The sequence below is a fragment of the Geotrypetes seraphini genome, chromosome 3 (genome assembly GCF_902459505.1).
Source record: "Geotrypetes seraphini chromosome 3, aGeoSer1.1, whole genome shotgun sequence".
NCBI classification, from domain to species: Eukaryota; Metazoa; Chordata; class Amphibia; order Gymnophiona; family Dermophiidae; genus Geotrypetes; species Geotrypetes seraphini.
The window spans coordinates 366,216,813-366,244,317 of NC_047086.1; the positions used below are offsets into that span (position 1 = coordinate 366,216,813).

Genomic DNA, 27,505 nt, shown 5'->3' on the forward strand with positions numbered 1-27,505 from the left:
AGCAGTATACCATCAGCGCTATAGCGTTAAAGACAAGGTCAGAGGGCTGTGAGCCAGGTAGGACAGTAAGAAAAACGTGGACCGCAAGCAAGGGCTGTGGCCTTCAACTCCAACAGGCTATCTTTAAAGGGCCCCAGTGCTGCAGCCCAGAGCCTCTCCTGCCTTGCCCCAGACTCGAAGTGCCACAAGCTTGTACCCCCATGGTTACTTTTAGGTTACAGATGCACAGCTCCATCTTCCCCATACCGCTGGCAACCTTTGAAGCTTTTCTAACCTCTACCCAAAGTAGCAGGGCGGATCCGGGACCTAGCAGCCAGTCTCTCTGCAGTCCAGGTGAGCTGTCAAATGGAGCAATGTTGGTTGGATACAGTGGAGGGAGAGAGACAAGTTTCAAGTTTATTAGGTGACTTGATTAATCGCTTAATCAGGATATCTAAGCGATGTACAATTTAAAATTCACATTTGTTTAGGGGACAATACAATACGTACAAATACTTAAATAGGGCTAATTTACATTACATTAACATTACTAAACAATGGGTAAGGAGGGAAGAAATACAATTCTTAAAGTAAAGAAAAGACATTAAGGGAAAATACAAAGGGGTAATAATTAACAAAAGTATAGCAAAGTTAAATAAGACAATAAAATAATAAAATTAAGTTGCGAAGGCATCTTTGAAAAGGAAGGTTTTTAACTCATTTTTAAATTTCCCAAACTCCTTCTCCTCCCGTAAAAAAATAGGGAGGGCGTTCCAAGTCTGCGGTGCAGTACAAGAAAAGATTAATTGTCGTCTCGTATTAATAATTTTTAGTGAGGGAATAGATAATAAATTTTGTTCACTAGATCGTAAAATTCTCTTTGCAGTATATGGAATTAGAAACCTAAATAAAAATGCAGGGGTCTTGTTATATAGGGTTTTAAAAATAATTATACATAATTTATAAGTAATTCTGTGAATTAACATGCGCTAAAATTTTTTATGCATGTTAAACATTTAATGATTTAATCACATTCATTTTAAATAGGGCTGCACAGTTAACATGTTAAGTTGTAGAGTTGAAGAAGGCCTGGGCTATTTTCAAGCATTAGTCTTCAGGTCAGTGAGTATGCAATAGCAGCTTTTTTGTAAGAATCTTATTTGGATTTTTTGGTATGATTTTAAATTTACATCAAGGAGTGTGGATAGGCAGATTTAGTAAAAACACATTTTGGGAGAAAAACAACCCTCAAACATTTAAATATTTAGAACAAACCTTGATTTGGTAGCTTGGGGACTTGTGTTTCTCTCGGTGCAGACCAACTTGGGAGCGCCGGTGACCACCAACCATGTACTGGTATAGCTGTTCAGGGACGTTTAGGTCAGACATGCCTATCAAATTACTGCCATGCTAGAGTGAGAGAAGAAGAGGGCAAACTATATCAAACAAGGATCATCAATGCTTGGCTGAACAGGGATTTGGATAGTTTAGGGGGCCTAAGAGTCAGATATGGAATATACACAAACATGAATTTCAGCTACATAAATGAATTTGGTAGATGAAAGTCAATTTAATTTGATTGCCACCTACAGCAAGCAAATGAAACTAGGAAAACACAAAAAGAAGTATCTCGCAAAGTATCCAGGGAAGAATGTCAAATTGTAACTTAAAATTTTTAAACCCAGACCTCAGCAGTGACTCTTTTCATATGGACTCCTCAGTACATGATTCACCTGCCTATTTACCAGACATTCTTCCACTTAAATCTTTTTATTCATATTTCTTACATATATCTTAATCATTCTTTATGTCACCTTAAATTAAGGGATCAGTTCAAATTTTTCTTAAAATTAGCCGCCACTTATCTTAATTTTCCAAAGGACCTGCTGCCAACACGGGCCACGTGTCACCAACAGCTTCATCAGGGTGTGGACATTAAACTGGATTTTCACCAGCAGCAATCAAGAACATATTTTCCCATCCTGAGATTGTAAGTCCTCCAGAGACAAGGAAATAGCAAATCCCTAGTGGTCAAGCAGTGGCTCGGAACAGGAGGGATCCCTTCCGTCTCCTGCCCCAGCCAACTTTAACAATTTTTATCTCCCCCTCCCCCCCATGCCTGTTAAATCCCTGGTGGTCTGGGACAGGAGGGATCTCTCTTACCTCCTGTCCCAGCCAACTTGAAGAAGTTTTACCTTCCTCCCCCCTCCACCGCATACCTTTCGAATTCCTGGTGGTCCATTACATTACATTAGTGATTTTTAGTCCACCATTATCTTGCGGTTCAAGGCGGATTACAGAAGAGGATTTCTGGACATGTTCAGTGGTAAATCAGGCAGGAGCGACCTTCTTTCGCTCCTGCCCGTGCAGAGCCACTAAGCTGACTGGTTGCAGCGAGTTCTCACAGTCCCTGCCACAGGTTCGGGAGGGGTGGCGGGTCAGCGCTGACCCAAATATAAACTGATACCCCCATTTTTTTAGCTCAAAAATCTCGGTTTATGAGAATAATTAAACATGAGTATTGAACAGATAAATAAGAGGTTAAGAGTTAAAAGCAGCCTCATCAAACTATTAAACTGTGGAAAAATGTGAGCAATATAAAAAAAGGCAAGACCTTACCCCAAGACAAACCATTCCTAAAGCAAGACCAGCAGCCAGAGAATAGGATTCCCGGTCAGTGCAATACTCCATCTCAGGACCTGGAGGACGTCCTAGAAACAAAAGTAAAAAATGATATAAGCTACTAAATGCAATCAATCAAGTATAAAATTAATCAAATTTCATTTCAACTTGATCCATCATATCCAGGCCTCTATCTAAAAACTATGGAATAAACTTCAAATATTTGCAATTAACTGACAAAACTGAATAAAACAACTAATCTTGATATACCGCTCATAAGCAAACTTTCTGAATGGTTTACAATTCCTAACTAGTGTTCTATTTTGGGTGTTTATTTTCCAGTAAATTAGGAGTTGCAGAAACTATATTGCTTTCTGGACTATATTTATACTTTAGAGTCTCCCAGAAAAAAGAAAAAAAAATCAAAGATTAGTTCAACATTGGACACCTTTGAAGACAAGACCCAATACTTTGCTTTCTTCCTAAATTTTTTCAGGTTCTCCTAAATTTTTTTCTAGAAATATATGTTATAGTGTGCTCAGTATTTGAAGCTTCTATTTTGATACAGTCTGCATGAGCTAAGATATTCAGAGAAATACTTTATAAGGTGTATTAAGAAATTAAGCCTGCCTTATTTTTCTACAACCATCATACTTTTACTAATCATTCTCTTCTGATGTAACTATAAAAGACAAGCAAGCTGTTATTTAAATAATTTTTTCTACAGACCCTCTTACTTCACTAGGGCTGGCAATAAATTCACACATCATCTAGGTAGGCTGAGTAAATCTTCATTTACTATCACTGCACATTTGCACCAATTAACTTGTATGTCTTACAAAATATTAGGAACCCAGAGTTCAAGCCTGCAAAGGGATAAATCCAGAACTGAACTAGACTGTCCATATTACATATAGCCAGGTAACAACTCTACCTACAACAATGAAGACAACACTGTCACTTTTGAAAACAACTGATTAAATCACAATAAGATCAAGAAAGAAGAGAAATAATTTAACAGTTTTTTTCACAGCACAAATACCCCCTCACTCATTGAAAACGCTAGAATCCCCCTTTTCACCTATTTCAGCTAGTAGGACCTCTGCAATGTGTCTGTGGGCAGTACCCTGGTACACTAGCCCAACTCCTACCACAGCAGCCACTTGCACATTATGAGGCACATCCAGCTCTGTAGATGTTGGTGGTAGGAGGGCAGGAATGTGGATGCTGAGAAGCCGAGTGACTGAAATATCCATAGTGCCAAGCTTAGCAGCAGAAACACCAAGTAAGAGTCCAATGCTTGTCATCTCATGGCTCTAGGAGGGGGAGGAAAGCAAAGAAAGCATTAAAAAGGAGAATTTTTCTGATTGGATTATCATATTTTTGGTGGTTTATCTTGCTATTTAGATGCTGTGTGTTCTGCCTCTGTACAATCTACCAGTATTTGCATTTTTGTTATGCATTCTTGGATACAAGCTTGTTTCTTTTGTGGTCTCTTTAATAAAAATGATGTTTCAAAAAAAAAAAAAAAAAAAAAAAAAAGGAGAATGGTTATTAAAATATCTAGTTTTGTGCAACTAAAATTACATAAGCAGTGCAATCATATCATTGCATAAATGCAGAATACAAATTCTAATGCTAATCTTCTTTCATGTAAATCCACACTTCATTCCGGGACCAGTGGGTCATTTCCATCCACCCACCAGGTTCTGTAGGAAGCCTAAAAACTTACAGGCTTTTACCCACTCCCTCTCATACCTCATCACTGAGCATGTTCCTGTGCTTGCCAGCAAGTCTTAAAGCAACTAGGAACATCTGTAGAGGATAATAACAAGAGAGAGAGAGAGAGAGAGAAACGGGAAACTCCCTGGCAAACAAATCAATTTGGCTCATATAAACAAATGCAACAACAGCAACAATGAAAAACAAAAAAACAAATTATGAAACTTTGGAAACCTGAACAACAAAACAGTGCTATAGGGGTAGACACAGCCTGGCACTGTCAGAAGGGGGTGTCTGAACTAGGGACCCCTAAACTTAGTGCTAAACCCATTCTGATGGCACTCTTATAAAGGCTGGTCAGAAAACAGAAATCCAGCTTACCAGTACTTGTAAGGCAGACAATTGACGAATCTGCAAGAATAGGGCAGTTTTCCGAAATAAAATGTGGATTTACAAGAAAGAAGATTAGCAAAGGTAAGAACCTAATCTTTCATTCTTGTACAATCCCACTTCTATTCTTGGACCAGTGGGACGTAACAGAGCAGTCCTGAAAATTGAGGATGGGACTGATGAGCCTACTGCCAACACAGAGGTACCAAAAGCTGCATCCTGCTTGATCACATCGATCCTGTAAAACTTGATGAATGTATGCAATAAAAACCAGGTAGCGGCCCTGCATATCTCATCCAGAGAAACGGCCGATGACTCTGCCCAAGAGAACAAAACACCTCTGGTTGAATTATACTGCACCCTGAAGGGGGGGCTTCTTTCCAGCAGCCATGCAAGCTGTGGAAATGGCCACGCGAATTCACCTGGAAATGGTAGCCTTAGAAGCTGGCTTACCTTTGCAGGTCAGACCCGCCAAAACAAACAGATGGTCAGAGAGGCAAAACTCGTTGGTGATCTCCAGATACTGTAATAAATTTCTGCGCACATCCAAAGACTGCAACACCTGGTCCTGCTCCCTCAAACCAGAGGAAGCAAAAGCAGGAAGCCAGACTTCCTGATTCACATGGAAAGAGGAAACCACTTTCGGAAGAAAAGAAGGAACAGTATGCAGCATCACAGCAGAATCCATAATACACAGAAAGGGATCCATACAGGATAGAGCCTGAAGCTCCAAACCCTGCGGGCTGAGGTAATAGCCACCAGGAAGATTGTCTTGATCGTGATATCTTACAGTGACGTCTGTTCTAGAGGCTCATACGGAGGACAAGCCAGAGAGTGAAGAACTAGATTAAGGTTGGACAGGGAAGGCGCACAGGAGGCCTTAGTCACAGCACACCCCACAGAAAACAAACCACATCCAGATGAACTGCCAATGAACCCCTCAGGGAAGGAGGGCCCATACACAAAAGACCAGCAATCTGTACCCGGAGCATAGCTACTGCTAGACCTTTTTTCAGGCCATCCTGCAGAAACTCCTGAACTTGAGGAATTGATGGAAGAGAGGGGTCCAACTGTCTCAGGATGCACCAGGCATGGCAATACCTCTAAGCCTTCCATAGGCCACCACTGTGGACTTCCATTTGCTGTGAAGCAACGTGGCAAACATCACTGAAGAACAGCCCCAGCTAGGCAAGGCCGCGAACTCAAGAGCCATACCGTAAGACCAAAATGTCCAGATCCTGCATCACAATTGGCCCCTGTGCGAGAAGGAAGAAACAAGGGAGCTGGACCCCTTCAATCCTGCTGGAGTTGAACCAAGTTGGCATACCACAGCCGCATCGGCCAATCGGGTGCCACTAGAATCACCAGACACTCGTGGGCCGCTATTCGCCTGAACAGACGCCCTATCAAGGACCATGGAGGGAAGATATAAAGAAGACCCTGCCGGAACCAGGGATAAACCAGAGTGTCCAGGCATTCGTTGCTGGCCTCTCAATGATGACTGCCCCAGCACCAATTGCTGAATGCCTGACGTCAGCTCTCGCGAGATTTGCAAGAACTGACGTCAGTCATTCAGCAATTAGTGTGGGGGCAGGCCCTACACAGGCTGCCCCATATAACTAGGCCGCGCCCCATACACGGTGTTTGTAAAACCCATATATAGGCCGCGGTCTATATATGGGGAAATACGGTACATAATAAAACAATAATAATACAGACGGACACACTCACAAAACAAAATCTGCAGTCATAGTAGAACCCAACAGTACTGAGCACCAGATTTCATATTACAAAAAAGATGTTTCTTTAATATTTGCTTAAATTTATACAAGTTTTTTAAATGCAGTAAGTACACAGGCAGCTTATTCCACTCTGATGGTCCTGCACATCAGAATACACTGCTCCTTATGGACTCATAATGCAAACTTTTCTGAGAGGGGACAACCAAGCCCACCTGTGTAGAAGATCTCAAATCTCTGGTAGGTACATAAGTATCAAACAGTCCTACAGATATTCATCATAAACTAAACTAAAACTTATATTTATAGACCGAGTCATCTTCACATAATAAAGCTCAACTCGATTTACATCAGTTTAAAAAATATATACAGTGGTACGAGCATAATCCGTTCCAGGAGTATACTCGTAATCCAAAATGCTCGTTTATCAAAGCAAAGTTCCCCATAGAAAATAGTGGCAACACCAACGATTCGTTCCAGAACCCGGGTGCCGGGTGCTGCAGCGCCGTCTCCTCCATCCGTCTGTCATCTGAAGAAGAACCCCACAGTGCCGCTTCAGGGGGATGCCTCTAATGTGCGCCAGCCACCGGAGAACCCAGCAGTGCCGCTTCAGAAGGATGCCTCCTCCATCCTCCTGCCAGCCCTCCACGTCGGATGCCCCCCACATGCTGGAGAGCCCCCACCCAAGCCCACGCAGCCGAGCGCCACCCCACCTGCACACTACGCACAATGCCGATGATTGACGCTGTGTGCGTCACACGCAACACGCAGGCGGGACGGCACCTAGCCACACAGGCTCAGACAGAGGTCCTCCAACCTGCGGAAGGCACCAGACGTGGAAGGCTGGCCGGAAGAGGAATCCCCCAAAGCAGCGCTTCCTGGGCTGTAAGTGCTCGTTTATCGGGGCAGTGCTCGGTTTGCAAGTCAAAAGTTTGCTGAGTGTTTTGTTCGTCTTACAAAACACTCGCAAACCAAGGTTCCATTGTATATAGAAAGGAACATGAGTTTACAATTTAGAGAATAACCATATTTTTAAGTTTTTACAAAAAAGTTGAAATTAACCTAATTCTCTTAGCCTTACAGGAATATCATTCTATATTTCTGTTAGTTTGAAAGGATAAGATTTCCTTAATTTACCAGTAAAAACAATTCCTTTAAGAGAAGGAAAAGACAGTTTGAGTTTTTGTGTGGTCCTAGCAAGACCCAGTCTTTGAAAGTTCCAGGAAAGAGGTACAAGTGAGAAACATATACCAAATAGAATCTTGAAAGTTAAACAGGAACATTTGAAGAGTATCCTGGAGAATACTGGAAGCCAATCGAGTTTGGCCAGTATTGGTGATACATGTTCAAATTTACCCTTGCTAAAAATCAACCTAGCTGCAGTATTCTGAATCAGCTGGAGCCTCTGCATGCTATTTTGGTTAGACTTAAATAGATTGAATTACAATAATCTAACTGAGAAAGGATGATGGATTGAACTAGAATAGAGAAATGCTGCTAATGGAAACAGGACCTGACTCTCCTCAACATTGAGATGGCGCTGTCTAGTGAGAGCAACACAGAGCTGAAGGCGTGGCAAGCCATCCGAAGATGGGACAGTGTAAAAGTTATTTGTGTCTTATAAGCAAACATAATTTTAAAATCCTTATAAGGATAATTAACCAAAGAACAGGAAATTATTTAGAGAGGGAAAAGGGAATAATAATATTCAGTATAATTGTGTAATTTGCTGATTAAGCAGAATTTAGGGAAATATTAAGTGCTTAAAACATCTGTAGAGGTATTAAAATTATAAGATTTCTATCTCCTTATCTCTGTTTTAACAAATTTCAAGTTACCACGCTTTCTTCTGTATTCTTTGTCTAAACTACTATGTCCAGGAGACTAACAAGAGCCTCTAGGCTTCTGGTCTGTTTAGTTATAATGAAGATATATGATCTTGCAATTCATTACTGGCAGAGGGGAAAGGAATTCTATCTTAAAATCTCCTATATGTGCTTTAATAATTATTGAATATGTGAAATATGAATGTATGTTTGGGATCCCAAAAATGGAAGATGATTGAATGTATGAATGTATGTGTGATATTCAAACAAGAAATGTTCTACAAAATTTATAAGCACTTTAAGGTTTAAACCTTGAAAAATCCAGAGAAGGCAAGGCATATGAAGGTTGACCTTAGCTGACCTTTAGCAAATTCAGGGAAGGTTGCTATGGAAACTCTTTAGTTCTTGACTAGAAGGGAGGCCAAGAATAAGGGAAAGGTCAACTATTTGATCCTGCATGGTTTAGGGAAAATGACTTAAAACTAAATTTAAAATATAAAGGTTTCCTAATTTAAGAATATTTTCTGTTCACAAACTTAATATAAAGAAAACTTGTGATCTTAAAGCAAAGACATTGAGGAAGAAATTAGTTAAGTTTGTGTCTGTGAGACCTGACAGTTGTTCCATGAGGGAGAGAAGACCTTTGATTTATCTAATTGGCACTCCTTTTTTCTTTAATAGCATTTCTGCTTAGAATATGTTTCAAACGTTTTAGTAAACAAAAGCCAGAAGGGTAAAGGCAAAATAGTTTGCATATCTTTGTCTAAGGATAAAATTATTGACTATCTACAATAATGCATACTTCCTGGCTTTTGGTAAACTGTCAGCTTTCCAGAGAAAATCTTTAATATTCAGAGAGAGAGCTTCTTTGATTCATTCTTTAAGATTGTAGAATGACAAGATAGCACAGTTACTTACCATAACAGGTGTTATCCAGGGACAGCAGGCAGATATGCTCACATATGAGTGACGCCATCCAAGGTGCTCTGATGCAGATAGCTTCACAAGCAGGCTTGCTTGAAGAACTTTTAGAAAGTTCGCGACTGTCGCACCAAACATTCGCGAGTGCCTTCCTGCCCAACGTAGGGCGCGCATCTCCTCAGCGTCCCCTCAGTTCAGATAGCTAGCTAAAAAGCCAACCAGGGTGGGTGGGTTGAGAGAATATCTGCATGTTATCCCTGGATAACACCTGTTATGGTAAGAAACTGTGCTTTATCCCAGGACAAGCAGGCAGCATATTTTCACATATGGATGACCTCCAAGCTAACCAGAATGGGATGATGGGAGTGTTGGCAATTCAGGAGAATAAATTTTGTAAAACTGCCTGGCCAAAATGGCCATCCCGTCTAGAAAAAGAATTCAGACAGTAATGAGATGTGAATGTATGAACTGAGGACAAATTTGCAGCCTTGCAGATTTCCTCAATAGGAGATCTAAGGAAAGCTACGGAAGCCATCATTGCTCTAACTTTGTGGGCTGTGACTCGACCCTGTAGATGCAGGCCAGCCTGAGCATAGCAAAAAGAGATGGAAGCAGCCAGCCAATTAAGAGTATGTTCTCTTGGAAACTGGATGACCCAACTTATTCGGATCGAAGGAAACAAATAGTTGAGGTGAAGATCTATGTGATTTAGTCCTTTGCAAATAAAAAGCCAAAGCACGCTTGCAGTCCAGAGTATGAAGAGCTGTTTCTCCAGGATGAGAGTGAGGCTTTGGGAAAAAAACACTGGATGTACAATTGATTGATTGAGATGAAATTCTATAACAACTTTTGGTAAGAACTTTGGATGAGTTTGGAGTACCACCTTGTCGTGATGGAATACTGTGAAAGGTGGTTCCGTAACTAAAGCTTGTAGTTCACTCACTCTGCGAGCAGATGTGAAGGCAATAAGGAAGACCACTTTCCAAGTGAGATATTTGAGATGAGCTGACAATATTGGTTCAAATGGAGGCTTCATCAACTGAGCAAGAATCACATTGAGATCTCAAACCACTGGAGGTGGTTTAACATTAAAAAGTCCTTTCATAAATCTGAAAACCACAGGATGAACAGATAAAGGTTTCTCCTGCAATGGCTGACGAAAAGTAGCAATTGCACTGAGATGGAATCGAATAGAGCTTGATTTGAGGCCAGATTGAGACAACAGAACTGAAGACATGGAGGAAGATTGAGGTTCCTTGTGATGAAGATCGCACCAAGCGGAAAACCTAGTCCACTTTTGGTTGTAACATTGTCTGGTGGTAGGTTTCCTGGAAGCCTCCAAAATTTCTGTAACAGCCTGAGAAAAATGTAGGTTTGAAGTCAAGTCGAGAGATGGCAAGCTGTCGGATGTAGAGACTGCAGGTTGGGATGAAGAAGAGAACCGTGACTCTGTGTAAGCAGAGACGGAAAAACTGGTATAAGTAGTGGTTCCCTGCTGCTGAGTTAAAGTAGAAGGGAGAACCAAGGTTGCCTGGGTCACCGAGGAGCTATTAGAATCATGGTGGCACGCTCTTGTTTGAGTTTGACAAGTGTCCTGAGAATCAGAGGAAAAGGAGGAAATGTATACAGAAATTTGTTTGTCCATTCCAGGAGAAAAGCATCTGCCTCCAGTCGGTGAGGAGAGTAAATTCTGGAGCAGAACTGGGGCAGCTTGAAGTTGTGGGGAGACACAAACAGATCTGAGGAGTCCCCCACTGGGAAAAAATGCAATGGAGAGACAGAGCATTGATTGTCCATTCGTGAGGTTGCAGGAGACGACTCAATTTGTCCGCCAGTGCATTTTTCTCTCCCTTAATGTAGACAGCTTTCAGAAAAGTGTTGGAAGAATTGCCTAATTCCAAACCTTCTGAGCTTCTTCACAAAGGAGAAGAGATCCTGTCCCTCTTTGCTCGTTTATGTAGTACATAGAGACTTGATTGTCTGTATGAGTGAGCACAACCTGATCGTGAAGAAGGCAGACAGAGGCTGAAAAGCTTTGAGAGCATTGAAAATCGCTCTGAGTTCCAACAGATTGATGTGATGTCGACGGTCTGTGGTGGACCAGTGTCCTTGAGTCTGTAGACCATCCAGATGAGCCCCCAAAGCGTAGGTTGAGGAATCTGTAGTGAGAACCTTCCGGTGAGGCGGCAGTTGAAACATCAACCCTCTGGAAAGATTGGAGGATAGCATCCACCAATGAAGAGATTGCTGAAGAGAAGAAGTCACAGTAATGTGTTGTGAGAGTGGATCGAAAGCTTGTTCCCATTGAGAAGCCAGAGTCCACTGAGGGATTTTGAGGTGAAGTCTGGCAAAAGGAGTCACGTGAATTGTAGAGGCCATGTGACCGAGGAGAACCATCATGTATCTACCATCAAAATATTAGGTGTTCATTTAGAAAGGAATCTATGATTAATAAAGTTGGTATGGTAAAAAATTGTTTTTTCATGCTTTAGAAACTCAGTGATTAGATCATACTTTGATGTTAAGTACTTTAGATTATTAGTTCAGTCCTTTGTTTTAAGTACTCTGGACTATTGCAATATTGTTCATCTGGCTGGCAAACAAAAAAATTTGGCTCGACTTCGACTAATACAGAACACAGTAATCCATCTGATTTTTAAATTGAAATACATAGGACCATATAACACCCTACTATAGAGCACTCCACTGGCTCCCTATGGAAGAGTGCATTTTAAGTTTGGTTGTTTGTGCTATAAAGTGATATTTGGTATGGCTCCGGCCTGTTTAGTAGATCAATTCATTTTCTCTCATCACAAACGTTCCACTCGAATAGCTATACTTTTTTATTTTCACTATTGTTATACTGTTAATAAATTATAAGACTTATGTCAAGCTGTACCTGCTATGCATTGTCTTGGCTGAACCTTTTCATAAATGCAGTTCATAAATCCCAATAAATAATTTTTATCAGCATCCCCATATGTTATTTAACAATTAAAATGCTGGAATGGGCACACACTTTAAAATACAAGCTTCCTTATAAATTACGTCCTGTGTGTATACATTCTAATATCTAATATTTGAAGCCAGTAAGAAAATGTTATCAAAGGAAAGTCTCACCTTTGTCAAATAGTCATGTATATTCAATGTGGCTAGTTTTGTGAGATGTCCATTGAGCCCCAAAGCCATGAGAAAGCCTGCATACTCATTGGCCAATTCTGCATTTTTGGGTTTGTTGTAGACAATCCAGGCTGAGTCAATTTGGGATGCAGGAGCTATCTTCAGCCCAGCTGCCACACCATTGTGAAAGCTGGCCCAGCAGGCCATATTTGGTGGCACATCAATGTTTCCACTATTGAGGTCCACCATGGTGTTTCTAGGAGGAGCTCGACCTGTACAAGAAAAGGAAAACAACTCCCTGAATACATGCCTACAATTATCCCTATCCTGATAAGATGCATCTACTGTGTTTCAACGAAAATAAGACTGTGTCATATTAATTTTGGGTCCAAAAAACACACTAAGGCTTATTTTCGGGGGTTGTCTTATTTTTTTCATGTACAATGATCATCTCTCCCTTCCTTTCCTCCATCCCAATTCTTCTTCTTTCCTTTCTCTTCCCCACATTTGCAGGATCTTTCCTCCCCTCTCACCCATCCTCTTGTGCCTTCCCTCTGCAGTATCTTTCTATCGCTCCCTCCCATCCCCGTGCAGCTGAATCCTTGAACAGCATCTTTCTATCCATGCTGACCCTCCCACCACGAGAATGACATATCTCCCCCTCCAAAAAGCAGCGTCAGCAGCACTTTAAACAGGCTGCTTCGTGCCTTCTCCCGCTGGGACCTTCCCCGTGCTGCATCACTGATGATATCATCATTGATACAGCAGAGGGTAGGACCCAGTGGGAGAAGACCACGAAACAGCCTGTTTAAAGTGTTGCCGATGCTGCTTTTTGGAGGGAGGTATGTCAGTCTCGCAGTGCGGTGAAAAAGTTGGCGGGGTTCAGATGGGAGAGATGGAAAAATACTGCGCAGGGGAATGGGTTCAGCTGCACAGTGGGGGTGGGGGAAGCGCTGCTGCTGATGAATCTAGGGATGGAGTCGGGGAGTGTCGGGGACATTCGGGAGGGGCTTTGGGGGTGATCTAACTAGGGCTTATTTTTGGGGTATAGCTTATTTTGGGGGTAGGGCTTATATTAAGACCTACCCCAAAAACCATGCTAGGGCTTATTTTCGGGGAAACACGGTATGTATACACATAATTTCCTAAAATACAAGAAAAAGCATTTCTAATAAATATAATGAAGATACTGAGCCATTGTAACTTGCTTCTCACAGGTCTTTCACTTAACCATCTCTCTCCTCTTCAATCTGTTCAAAATTATGTTGCACGACTTACATGACACCAGAGTCGCTATGCTCTCATCACCCCTCTCCTCAAGTCACTTCATTGGCTAAACTCCTCTTATTGACTTACAAGTGCATTCTCTGCAACTCCATAATATCTCTTCTCTCTCCCTATACTCCTCCTCGGGAACTCTGCTTCCCAAAGAGGAGTTGAGCTTCTATGCATAACTGGGTGCTTCTGGGGCCTCCTTGACTGTTAACATAGGCCACCACTGTTGCATTATCCGAGAAGACCCTGAATGCCTTGCCTTCCAGAGACTTTTCCAGTGCTTGCAGCACTAGCAGAATGACTCTGAGTTCTAGAAGATTTATGGACCACTTTTACTGAGCAAATCACCAAAGTTCCTGAACTGGATGTTCGTTGCAATGACCCCTTGCAATATCATGTTAAGATTCTAGGATGGGAATGGGAGGCAATCTTATGAATGATTCGACCTAGTATGATCCATGGGGGATGGGTTCCAAAGTGATGGGCTGGGTCAGGAACTGATTGAGTGGAAGGCACTCAAGACTGATTGAGTGGAAGGCGCTCTGAAATCTGGCAGCTAAGATTTAATGCTAAGAAATGCAAGGTCATGCATTTGGGCTGTAAAAACCCGAGGGAACAGTAGAGTTTCGGGGGTGAAGAACTTATGAGCACAACAGAAGAGCGGGACTTGGGTGTGATTGCATGTGATGATCTTTAGTGGCTAAACAGGTTGAAAAGGTGACGGCAAAAGCTAGAAGTATGTTAGGGTGCATAGGGAGAGGTATGGCCAGTAGGAGGCATTGATGCCCCTGTATAAGACTCTGGTGAGATCTCATTTAGAATATTGTGTATAATTCTGGAGACTGCATCTTCAAAAAGATATAAAAAGGGTGGAGTCAGTTCAGAGTCAGGCTACTAAAATGGTGTGTGGTCTTTGTCATAAGGCGTATGGGGAAAGACTTAAAGATCTCAAACATGCATACTTTGGAGGAAAGGCGGGAGAGGGGAGATATGATAGACATTTAAATACCTGCATGGAGGCTAGAGAGGGGTGAGAGCCAGAGGCTTGCTGTCTCCTGTCCCCGCTGAACCTCTGACATGATCCCAGAAAGGACCTCTGTGTCGCTTGGCCTCCCGCGTAAGGGTGGAATCTTTGAGAACCTCAAAAATTTCCCTTACCCCTGACCCCAAGTCATCCAGAGTCTGCTGTCCGGCAAGGCCTTAGGGCGACAGTCCTTAACACTGGCCATCGGGTCATCCAGACCCCTGCCAAATAGCATCTGCCCCTGAAAGGGAAACCTGGTCAGTGTGGCTTTAGGGGCTGAATCTCCTGCCCACTATCTGTCATACAGAGCATCCACTAAATAATTCACCCCAGATAGGAGTGTTTGGGGGTCTTTGTCTGCCTCCAAGGACAGGATGCGAGACAGTCATGTATGGCAAGCACTGCCACAAAGGAAGCCACGGCTGCTGCCTTAATCTCTAGGGCTAAAGCTTCACATTATCTCGAGAACCATTTTATGGTCCTGAGCTTCTTTTATCTAGGCAAGGAGGTTCACTTGGTGACCTGCACCACCAGTGAATGCACCTTTGGCTGAATAAACAGCTGCTGGAAATCTGAAGCCATAGGGTAAAGTTTAGATATTGTCTTAGCTCGCATAGGGACCCCTTTGGCAACTCCCAGTGGTTCATGACCAACTTTATGTCTGGATGAGGGAAAAAACGCGGTGGGAGTAACTAAGCAGCTTATAATTATGCACTGTGATGAGGGGGCTGGAGGAACTTCCAGCTTCTATTTTTGTGAGGTAGATATAATGATTAAGAGAACAGAGGCTTTAAATAGGTGGCAAACCGTAGAATCTTCCCCCCTAGTCCAGGGTCAATACCATTTTTCTTGACTGCTGTTTTCATGCAGAAAATCAGACTTTGCCAGAGAAACTGCATCCTGGGACAATAGTGACATGGAATCAGATTTTCCATCCTCCCAGTCAATGTCAAACTGAACATCCTGGTCCAACTCTGTGTCCTGCTCTGGTCGGGATGTATGCTGAGGAGAGATCCCCTGCACTACCACCTCCATCGTGCTTAACACAGATGCTAAGAATCTTCGGCAGTTCAAATAGGCATTCCACATAAGGCTCACAAAATCCAGGATGAAGCCTTGTACTGGGGGTCTCGAGGACACTGGCAAGGAACCCCTGCAGATCCTAATGAGCTCTGTGACAACCAAACATCTGTGCTTAGCCAATGCACCTTCAGAAGACTCTGGAAAGGGTCTCTTCTCTTGGGAAGACACCTCCTGCAGGTCCCCAGCCCTTGAAGACTCAAAGGAGGCCGAGCCCAAGGCTTCTGCCCCTCCCCCACACGCTTTGACATACACGGGACATGGACCTCCTCAGCTGGCTATCCAGCGCACACGTGGCATGATACAGTGGTAGGAAGGCCTGAGAAGTCCATCCCTATCAATTTTAAAACTGAGGGCTTTTGAGGCAGAAGGAGACTAGAAAAAAAAGGATTGTTTAAAATCCAAGATGGCCACCATCAGCAAAATTGTCACGAAGGGGGAGAGGACCACGCAGCCAGCCCTCTATTAAGCCCAGCCAAGTCAGGACAGAGCCAAACAGCCTGCGCTCAAGCTCCTGATAAATAAGAGATGCAAACAGCTACACAGGGGATGGTCCCTGAGCTCCAATAAACACAAAAGCAGGCTGGCTAGCTATGTTTCCCCGAGGGCTGATCCTGCTAGCATCAGACTACTGCAACTCGAGTCTTCTCCCAGGCAGGTCCCAATAAGTGGAAACCTCTGGGCACCGAGCCTCCATCCAAACACTAACAAAAAAATACCCCGAAATAATAAAACCACAGAGCAGATCAGATCAGAAACACTTCTGAGCAACTTACTTGCAGAAAAAACCTGATGGGACAGGAGCAGGAAAAGAGGTGGAGTTCTAAGATGATTGACAGTATTCTGCAATTAACTTACAAAACCCTAGCATTTAGGACTACTAGACACATTGCACTGGAAACCTATTTCTGATGCAATCTTTATCACATTTTTTTTATGAATAATGCTAAAATAAATATTGCCTTTTTGTTTTGGCTTGCCATACCAGTAGTTATTTCTACTTTCATTTTTGTGATACAAGTTTTAATACAAAATTAAAATCCAAATTTTTATAGCACACACCATTAATTCATTCATTTTAGCCAATCTTAAAAGCATGATTTCAGGTTTCAAAATAGACATAAAAATCATTACAAACTACTTTCATACATGCCTTTCACAGATTAAGGAACTTGGACCCAAATCTCTTGTGTGAAAGCACTGCAAACGTGCATGGCAAACAAGCAGGCCCCTTGAAAGTGAGAATATTTTAAGCATAATACTGGATCACAGCTATTATGGAAAGAAGTATTTAAAGAGTATCTACTAACCAGTTAAATTCAGCTTTGGAATAGGCAAAGGTTCTGTTGGAACAGGATGATAAGAGAACAATGTAAACATCCCTCGTCCTATAGGAAGTGCCATTGTCCGCTGACACACCTGAAGTAATCTAGAGAAAAATGTCAAGAGTTCCAAAAAAGAATCAGATATACATTCATATTACACAGAAAAAGACATGTGAAATGTCTAAAAAAGCCTATTTTATGACTGGTAGCTGGCATATGAAGAAAAATTTTGGATGCATAAATTAATTAACCACAATTATTCCTAAATGAATAGATGAAGAAATCTATTTGCTTTCTCTTTTGTGATTGGCAGAGATGATCATATATTTGCTCAATAACATATCTATACCCTACTATAGAGGTGCTACTTGAAACACAAGTCTTGATAAGTAACTGCTTAGGCAGTGTGAAGACATGGGAAACTGTGTAGTGTAAACTGGAAAAACTTGATACAATCTATTAAAGACTGCACCATGATAAGTTAAGTTACTGATTATCCTAATTATGAACATTATATGGACAATTAAGAGTATTTTTGATAGTTAAAGGATTTATAATGCAAACTACCCAGAACAAAATTGGATTGATGATTAGAATGAAGAAGCAGAAACATTGAGATAACTTTTTGCTTCACTTTGTAACCCCTTCTGGGATCCTTTGGGAAGACGGGCTAAACAATTAAATAAATAAATAAATATATGATGATCCTTAAAAAAGTTTCCAAATGGTATGATATAGGGCAGAGGTATCCAAACTTGGCCCTCAGAAGGTTGGGTTTTCAGGATTTCCCAAATTAATATGCATATCTTACTCAAAAAAGCTGTGTAGAAAATTTAATTTACTGTATTTTTCGAACCATAAGACGCACCCACCTGTAGAGGAGGAAAAACCAAGAAAAAAAAATTTGGTTCAGAATTTTCTTCTTCTTGGTTTTTCCTCCTCTACATGTAGGTGCCTCTGGTGGTCTGGTGCTAGGAAGCTCAAAGCCGCCCGAAGCTGCCAAAAGCCCGAAGCTGCCAAGAGTCCGAAGCCGCCCACAGCTGCCTGAAGCTGCCCACAGCTGGTGAACAAGAGCGTACGCAGGTAGAGCTAGTCTCAGTTAGGGCGCCAGTCTTTGACCAGAGGGCCGCCACATGAACGGACTGCTGGGCATGATGGACCACTGGTCTGACCCAGCAGCGGCAATTCTTATGTTCTTAAGCCTGAAGCCACCTGCAGCTGCCAGAAGTCCGAAGCCACCCACAGCCACCAGAAGCCACCCACAGCCCCCCCGATAACTTTTAAAGTGGTGGTCCAGCATGGTCTCCGGAACGGCTGCCTGTGTCTTTAGAAGCGCGATGCAGGAACGCAACCTTTGCACTTTCTGCCTGGTCCCGCGCCTCTCTGTGATTGGTTGCAAGTCAGTAACTGACTGCAGCCAATCACAGAGCGGCATGACCAGGCAGGAAGTGTAAAGGTCGTGCTCCTGCATTGTGCGTCGCTCTTCTAAAGACACAGGCAGCTGCCCTGGAGACTGCGCTGGACCACCACTAAAAAAGGTACGGGGGCACGGTGTATTCGATCCATAAGATGCACCCCCTTTTACACCCCCTTTTTGGGGGTGGAAAAAGTGCGTCTTATGGTCTGAAAAATACGGTATTTAACAAATCATTATACATAATTATTACATCATACTCTATAAATAATTCAAATAGCCTCTTCTTATTTATTTAACATTATTTATAAATATGTTTCTAAAAATTTGAGTCACCCTCCTAATTGTAATGACTAAGGGCTCCTTTTACTAAGGTGCGCTAGCGGTTTTAGCACGCACTTAGCACACGCTAGACACTAATGCCTCCATAGAGCTTGCATTAGAATTTTCCGTGTAGCGCAGGATTTGCGAGCGCTAATCTTCAGCAAGTGCTAAAAACGCTAGCGCACCTTAGTAAAAGTAGCCCTAGATAAATGTCCTATAAAATGAAACATTCATTTTACCACCATGGATTTTGAAATCAAGACAGTCAGCATTCAATGACAACATTTTACAGCAAACAAGATAATTGAATATAAGGAGATATAAAGAAGATAATTGTGGTTTGAAACACAGTAAGAACTGAACATTTTATAGGACATTTTTCTTAATCGTTACAATTAGGAAGGGGATTCTCATTCTTTAGAAAAGTATTTATAAATAAAGTTAAGATGACTATGGACTTTCCTCCAAGAACTTGGCCAAACCTTTTTTTGCCCATCTACGTTAACCACTATTATCACATCCTCTAGCAATGAGTTCCAGAGCTTAACTATTTTTTGAGTGAAAAAAATAAAATACGGCAACCAGAATTGAACATAATACTCAAGGTGAAAACATAAGAATTGCCGCTGCTGGGTCAGTCCAGTGGACCATCGTGCCCAGCAGTCCGCTCACGCGGAGGACCTAAGGTCAAAGACCAGTGCCCTGAGTCTAGCCTTACCTGCATATGTTCTGGTTCAGCAGGAACTTGTCTAACTTTGTCTTGAATCCCTGGAGGGTGTTTTCCCCTATAACAGCCTCCGGAAGAGCGTTCCAATTTTCTACCACTCTCTGGGTGAGGTCGCACCATGGAGCAATACAGAGGCATTATGCAGTAATATTCTTCATTTTATTTACCATCCCTTTTCTAATAATTCCTAGCATCCTATTTGCTTGTTTGCTTTTTTGACCACCACTGCACATTGGTGGAAAGTTTCAATTTATCGTCTATGATGATGACACCTAGTTGGTGCTGAGTCCTAAGGTGGACCCTAACATCTGGTAACTATGATTTGGATCATTCTTCCCAATGTGCATCATTTTGCATTTGTCCACATTAAATTTCATCTGCTATTCGGGTGCCCAGTCTTCCAATTTCCTAAGGTTTTCCTCCACTTATTCAGTTTGCATTTGTTTTAACAACTTCAAACAGTTTACTGTTATCTGCAAATTTAATCACCTTACTTGTCATTCCAATTTCCAGGTCATTTATAAATATATTAAATAGCACCGGTATCAGTAAAGATCCCTGTGGCACTCCACTACTCACCCTCCCCCATTGAGAAAAATGGCCATTTAACCCTACGCTTGTTTTCTGTCCAATAACCAATTCCTTATCTAAAACAGAACATTGCCTTCTATCCCATGACTAATTTTCTCAGGAGTCTCTCATAAGGAAGTTTGGCAAAAGCTTTCTTAAAGTCTAGATACACTATGTCAACTGGCTCTCCTTTATCCACATGTTTATTCACATCGTCAAAGAAATGCAGCAAATTGGTGGATGGTAAATCAATTGTGAATCTAATCAAGAACGTACTTTTAATATCCCAGTCTGTGTTCTTTTCTAATGCATTTCAAAATTCAGACCCACAGGTAAAAAGCAAAATGCCAAAATAATTTCCTCTGATTTCTCCCTTAATTACCCTAGAATGCCTAGGGAACCCAAATTAATTACTAGATGCCAGCAAAAAGATGGCTTTAAGGGCTCCTTTTACGAAGGTGCACTAGCGTTTTTAGCGCACGCACCGGATTAGCGTGCGCTAGCCAAAAAACTACCGCCTGCTCAAGAGGAGGGGGTAGTGGCTAGCGCGCGCTATTCCGTGCGTTAGAGCCCTAATGCGCCTTCGTAAAAGGAGCCCTAAATTGTGTCACAGAAAAAAATCCTAAAAAGGTCATTTAATCTAACCCTTCGAAGGTGTAGCACATGAAGCCCTCCTAGATGGCATAACCAGGATCTGAAACTAAAATCATAGTTAACCACAACAATCCAGATGTAATCAATGAGCCAAAAAATGAATAATTATTTTTTGCAACCAAGCATGTGAGCTCTGGACTAGTCAAAACTCAACCAGCATATTGCAGTGAGCAGAGGCAGACAGGGTGCAACAAGAAGGGTCATAACAGCAGCATTCAGCTTGTGCTCACAGAATAAAACAGAAGCCATAAAATATCACTAGAGCTGAAAGCATGCCCAAAAAGATAAACACAGCTACCCAGACAAACCTGACAGAAGTAATATCTAAAATATATTATGCTGAATGGTTTGGAAGGCGCTGTCCTAGGGGGGGTAGTTAACAACATGGACTACTGATAAAATGGGTTATTTTACAGTTAACCCGTGCTATTTTAGCACAGAGTGCATTTAATACAATGAGACCTAGTTACTAATAACTAAGAGCTCCTTTTACTAAGCTGCGATAGCGTTTTTAGCGTGCGCTAAACCCGCGCTACGCGGTTAGAACTAATGCCAGCTCAATGCTGGCATTAGCGTCTAGTGCGCGCGGCAATTCTGCGTGCGCTAAAACCCTATCGCAGCTTAGTAAAAAGAGCCCTAAGATTACTAGTAAAATAAATCATCTTATTGGTAATCTGTGTTGATCACTCTCCAATGCCAAATAAGTAACAATTACGGATTGGATAATCCTTCCAACAAAAATACTTAAGCAAAATCAGCCAGACACATATGAAGATGTGCCAGTTACCTGTTTTCTTTTTCTTCTATGTATTCATGGTCACTCACTTCTGGCATCTGCACCACATTAACACGCACAGGATGGGCACTCTGAAGGAGTCTGCGCACTTCTTGAACTCGCAAGTCCTCACTCCAGATCAATGACATTACTTCCTGGTTCATATCATTCATTCCATCATCATCGTCTTCCGTCTCACTACCCGGAGTAGCCTCTGCTGAGGGCACTTGACCAACAGACTGAAAAATTATAAACAAAATTGAAAAAAAAAAACCCAAGGATAATTACATACCAAATCATGCTATGACATGTATCCACAGTATCCACACTCAGATTTCTGCAATTTGTTTCTCATGGGTTTCCCCCTAAACCATTTCTCTCCCCTTCAATCTGTTCAAATTTCTGCTGCACTGCTTATATTTGGCTAATGCCACTATGCTCAAATTAGCCCTAGCTCCTCAAGTCACTGCATTAGCTCCCTTTATTTCCACCTACAGTTCAAACTCCTCTTACTGACTTACAGGGACATCCGCTCTGCAGATCTTCAGTATCTCTTCTCATAGTCCTCCCAGGGAACTCCGTTCATCTCTTATATAATTATCTGTACAGTTCTTCTCCACTGCCAGCTCCATCAGTGCTGGTAATGACCTTAGCACCACCCAACCAAATAAGACAATGATGAAAGCACAGTAACTTCTAACCCCACTCACTTGCCTGAGAAACTCTCTAACCCCCTACTTGTCCTGTTTGTCTGCTTGATTGTAAGCTCTACTGAGCAGGGACTGTCTCTTGAATAGTTTTTTTTTGGTTGGTTTTTTTTTCAAAATATTTATTTTAACAAAGACACATACAAATTAAATACAACAGTCAGAGCACATACAAAACTTGTTCAGAACTAAAGATAAGATAGTCATCCGTGTTGTTTTTGCACGGAGACTAAAGAACTCAACAAGACAATTCAAAAATCATCTCCCTATTCCAATCCCACCCTATATCCTCCCCAGCACTCCAGTGTTAAAACGCCCGCTTGAATGTTTTAATGTACAGCGATACATACGTCTAGCAGCACTATGATAAATGGCAGTAGTAATGCATATCATGTCCCTGCTTCCCCTTTGGGCTAGGGAATATTTTTTCACTAAAAGAATAGTTAAGCTCTGGAACCGTTAACAGAGGATGTGGTAACAGTGGTTAGAGCAGATAAGTTCAAAAAAGATTTGAACAAGTTCCTAGAGGAAAAGTTCATGGAATATTGCTACTGTTTGGGTTTCTGCCAGGTACTTGTGACCAGGATTGGCCACTGTGGAAACAGGATACTGGATTATATGGACCACTGGTCTGACCCGGTATGTTTATTCTTATGTTCCACAGATTAGAGGAATACAGTATAAATGACAGTTTAGGAGGAAAGTCAAGAGTTCAGTCTTGGCCATGTTTAACTTTAGATGGTAGCGAGACATCCATAAAACAATGTCAAACAAGCAGACTGAGACTTGGACCTGGATTGCTACAGAAATTCAGGCATAGAGAGGTAAATTTGCGAGTTGTCAGCACAGAAATGGTACTGAAAGTCGTGGGAGGAGATTAGAGCGCCATGAGAAAAAATGTAACTGGAGAAAAGAGGTCCTATCTAAAACTGAAAATGACTAAGAACGTTCTATTTCCTTCTATTTCCACCTAAACTCACCTCCCCCATTCTCAATTTCTGTGGACAACACTCTCCTTCTCTCTGTCTCATCATTCCTAATCTCAGGATGATCTTTGTCTCCTCTCTCTCCTTCTCTGTAAACTGCTAAAGCCTGTCACTTCTTCCTCTGTAATATTACCAAAATCCGACCTCTTCTTTCTGAGCCCACTATCAAAACCCTTATCCACACTCTCATCACCTCTCGCTTAAGATTACTGCAATTTGTTTCTATCAGGTCTTCTTCTGCTCAACCATCTCTTCCCCCTCCAATCTGTGCAAAATTCTGCTGCATAATTTATAATCCACGAGAGCCATCATACTCACATTACCCCTCTCTGCAAATCATTTCATTGTCTCCCCATCCATTTCTGATTACAATTCAAACTCCTTTACTGACCTACAAGTGCATTCACTGTGTAGCCTCTCAAATATCTCTCCTCATTTCTATCTTGCTGCCCCATATGCATGGAACAGACTGCCCGAGTCATTATATCAACATCACTACACATTAACAATCTAAACTACCCCATTCAACCAACGATGAAGATCCTAGGAGTAATACTAGACCAAAGCCTAACCATGAAGGACCACATAGACTTCTTAATCAAAAGAGGGTTCTTCACTCTCTGGAAACTTAAGTCCATTAAGGCGTACTTCCACACTTCAGCTTTCAGAATGCTAGTACAATCCCTAATACTACACCACCTGGACTATTGCAACATCACCCATCTGACGATCCCCCAGAAGCAAATGCAAAGACTACAACTGATACAAAATGCAGCAGTCAGGATGATTTTCGGGCTGAAGAAGTCCGATCACATAACCCCTTCTTACCGACTCCTACACTGGCTGCCGATGGAGGCGCGCACAAAGTTCAAGCTAGGATGTCTCTGCTTCAAAGTATTAAATGGTCTAGCCCCAAAATACATCACAGATCTCTTCTCATTCCCAACCAACAGACACAAAAGAAAAACACACATGAAATTTGTCTCCCCACCGGCTAGAGGGTGCAAATATAAGAGACACCATCAACAACTGCTATCATATCAAGCAGCCATATGGGGTAAAGACCTAGAAAAACTCATTGCACACACAAACAATTATGAAGAATTCAGGAAACACCTAAAAACTTACCTATTCTTGAAACACCTAGGCAACGAACCGGAACATCAACCCCCCTCGTAACATCATCACATAACTAAACTTGCAAACTGTTAACCCCAACCCCTAATCACTAACTACGAACACTCTATTCAAGTCACGGAATATTTCTACTTCTGAGCAAACAGCTTGGCACTTCCGGGCCTTGCAACACACAAACTGTTGTTAACATTATTAATATTATCAGATGTAGACTGCTTTACTCTTTAATTCATTGTACGAGAAGTATACTGCTATACTCTTTAATTCATTGTACGTAAAGTTTCTCTTTATTGTATTGAGATGTACACTGCTAAACTCCTTAATTCATTGTACGTAAAGCTTCTCTTTATTGTATTTACATTTTCTTTTATTGTATTCACAATCTCTTTTACTGTAAACCGCCTAGAAGTCGCAAGATAGCTGGCGGTATATAAAAATAAAGTTATTATTATTATATCAGACTCTATCTCTAGCAGTATTCAAATCCAAGTTAAAAACCCACTTTCAGGCTGCTTTCAACTCTTCCTAACTCCCACTCACCATAAAATACCTATGTCAATCCTAACATTCTCTCTGCAAGAAACTTCCCAACTCCTATATATCCTGTCCCTCTGTCCAAATTAGAGTGTAAGCTCTTCAGAGCAGGGATAGTCTATTACATGTCAAATGTACAGTGCTGTGTATGTCAGCAGTATAGAAATGATAAATAGTAGTAGTAGGTTACTCCAAAATCTATCCACTTTCACCTTTATCCTATGCTCCTTCGATCCAGTTTTCTTTCAACTGAAAGACTTGTTGCCTGTGCATTTATGCCACATAAATATTTAAAAACATCCTATCACATCTCCCCTTCCCACCTTTCTTCCAAAGTATACATACTTTATTACAAAGATCACTGACTATTTTAGTAGCCACCCTCTGGGCTGATTCCATACTTTTTATATCTTTTAGAAGGTGCAGTCTCCAGAATTGTACATAATACTCTAAATGAGGTCTCACCAGTGGTGTAGCAAAGGCGGTGGCCCCCCACCCTCCTTTACGCCCCCCCTGCCATACTCACACCGTCCCTTCCCACCTCCACCATACCTCTAAATCTTTGCCAATGTGAGCAACTTCTCTGCCTGCTGCTTGTGCTGGCTTTACCTCTGATGTCACTTCCTGGCCCAGTGACCCGGGAGCCTGTCCTGCGCAAGCAACAGGCCAGAGTAGTTCCTCGTGCTGGTGAAGATTTTAAAGAGGTACTGGGGGTGGTGGGGAAGGGAGGGTGTGAGTGTGGCATGGAGGGGTGGAGAGAAGACAATGCACAGAGCACCACTGGCTCTCACCAGAGTTTTATACAGGAGCATCATCAGCTCCTTTATTCCTACTGGCTATTTCTCTCCCTTTGCACTTCTCCCTAATGATACTTCTAGCTTTCACCATCATGTTTTTTACCTGTTTGACCATCTTAAGATCATCACAACCAAGTCCTGCTCCTCTTTTGTGTACAAAAGTTTTTTATCCCCTAAGTTTTTATCCTCAGTTTTTTTTGCAGCCCAAACACATGACCCTGTGTCATATACAACTATTCCAATTATGTTTCCTTGTCTGAGACAGAATAATGGGTTTCAGAAAAGTCATGCAGTATCATAGTTTTGTTTCTCTTCCTTGACATTTGTAACACATGTGCATAGACTACAAATTCAAACATCTTTATAGCCATCTACTGAAAACCTCTATCTTCAAAGTAAGCAGCATTCCTTCACAGAAACTCTACCAAAAAGCTAAATGTTATGACTTGTGCTTTGCAGCATTTCCACTGGTATGGACATCATCAGTGAGATCAAAATAACTGAAAGCATTTACAAAGTATTTGAAGTCAGTGAATAATAATCATGTCAGTGGTTCCTTAAAGACAGGAAGAGATTTCATTATTTCAAAATTGCACTGTTCACATACTCACAGATTTCCCTCTTGGTAGGTTCCCCTCACATGCCTGTTTGGAAAGGTCTTGCCGTCCAATTAAGAGGCTGACAGCTTCTGGCCAATCCGAAGCAGGCTGCTCTCGGCACTGATAGACAGCATGTCTGACAGGAAGAGCAACCCCAAACGGCAGAGACTCCAAATCTCTTAATGTAAAACCTCATATTCAAAAGAGGGAGGGGAAAAATAGAATTCATTATTATTTTTCTTTACAAAAGATGAGAGAAAAGGGCCAAATCTTTGATTCATTGCCAAATGCTGCATATTGCAATGTGGGGAACCTGGGGGTTTGATTTCCAAGTCAAAACTTCTGCTCCAATTCCGTGCAAAAAGAAAAACTTTTTTTGAAACATCTGAGCCCAATTTTTGGAAATTCTGCAAACTTTATTTGTAATTATATGGGCCGACTCTTCTCCCCCAGGCATGAAATATATCCACCACCACTGTAGCAGTTTCCCTCCTCAGGTTCCACTTTGTCCATTTCTCTCTTAATTTATACCCCTTCCCCTCCCCTGGTAAGTTCAGCTTTCGCTGCCCCTTTGCCAGGGAGAATACCTCCTATTTTTCTCCCCTCTCTCACTCCCTTTCTCTTCACCTGTTTTCTATCCTCTAGTAGCTCTGCTATCTACAGTTCTCTTTCCCCACCCCTCAGCCTTTACTATCCATTCCATTCTCTCCCTTCCTCACCCTAGCATCCATTGCCCTTCCTGTTCTCTATCCCTAACTCCCAGCAAGACACTTGTTCTGTCTACCCACAAGGTCTCTTCCCCACTCCCAAAGACAAACCCTCACCTTACTTTTCTTTGCTCCAATCCCCAATAGCCCACATACTCCATCCACCTTTTTCCTTCCACAAGCACACAAATCCCCCATCCATCTACCTTAACCATCTTTCTTTAGTCCCTCCCCTATCTATTTTTTTTAATCATCTCCCCATGGCACAGACCACCTCATTCACATTTCTCTAGCCCCCTCCCCCCCATGGCACACACCACTCCATAAACCTTGTTCCAGCCTACTCAGAGCATACACACAATCCCTTCTATGGCACAGACAGTCCCTTCCCATGCTACACCCCACCTCATCCACCTCTCTACATAGCTCTCCACCCCCTTCCCATGGTACACACATGCTTCATTCACTTTCCTTCAGCCTTCCATGGCACACACCATCTCATCCACCTTTCTTCAGTCCTTTTCCCCCTCCCTAATGGCACAGCAAGAGGA

The 27,505-nt window shown here is 41.9% G+C and overlaps 1 protein-coding gene across 4 annotated transcripts in view; it reads right to left on the bottom strand.

Moving 5' to 3' along the window:
• ANAPC1 (anaphase promoting complex subunit 1) overlaps positions 1-27,505 on the bottom strand; it is a 261,021-nt gene that overhangs the window by 130,204 nt on the left and 103,312 nt on the right. For all 4 annotated transcript variants that reach the window (XR_004538746.1, XM_033936934.1, XM_033936932.1 and 1 more), the window contains 7 exons: positions 26,260-26,438; positions 21,500-21,726; positions 17,009-17,127; positions 12,320-12,591; positions 3,683-3,917; positions 2,599-2,690; positions 1,255-1,389 (listed from right to left, as the gene is read on the bottom strand). Coding sequence is in view for 3 of the 4 variants with exons in the window: in XM_033936934.1 (XP_033792825.1) it covers positions 1,255-1,389; positions 2,599-2,690; positions 3,683-3,917; positions 12,320-12,591; positions 17,009-17,127; positions 21,500-21,726; positions 26,260-26,438 (1,259 nt within the window). In the remaining variant the exon portion in view is untranslated. The remainder of the gene's footprint in view (positions 1-1,254; positions 1,390-2,598; positions 2,691-3,682; positions 3,918-12,319; positions 12,592-17,008; positions 17,128-21,499; positions 21,727-26,259; positions 26,439-27,505) is intronic.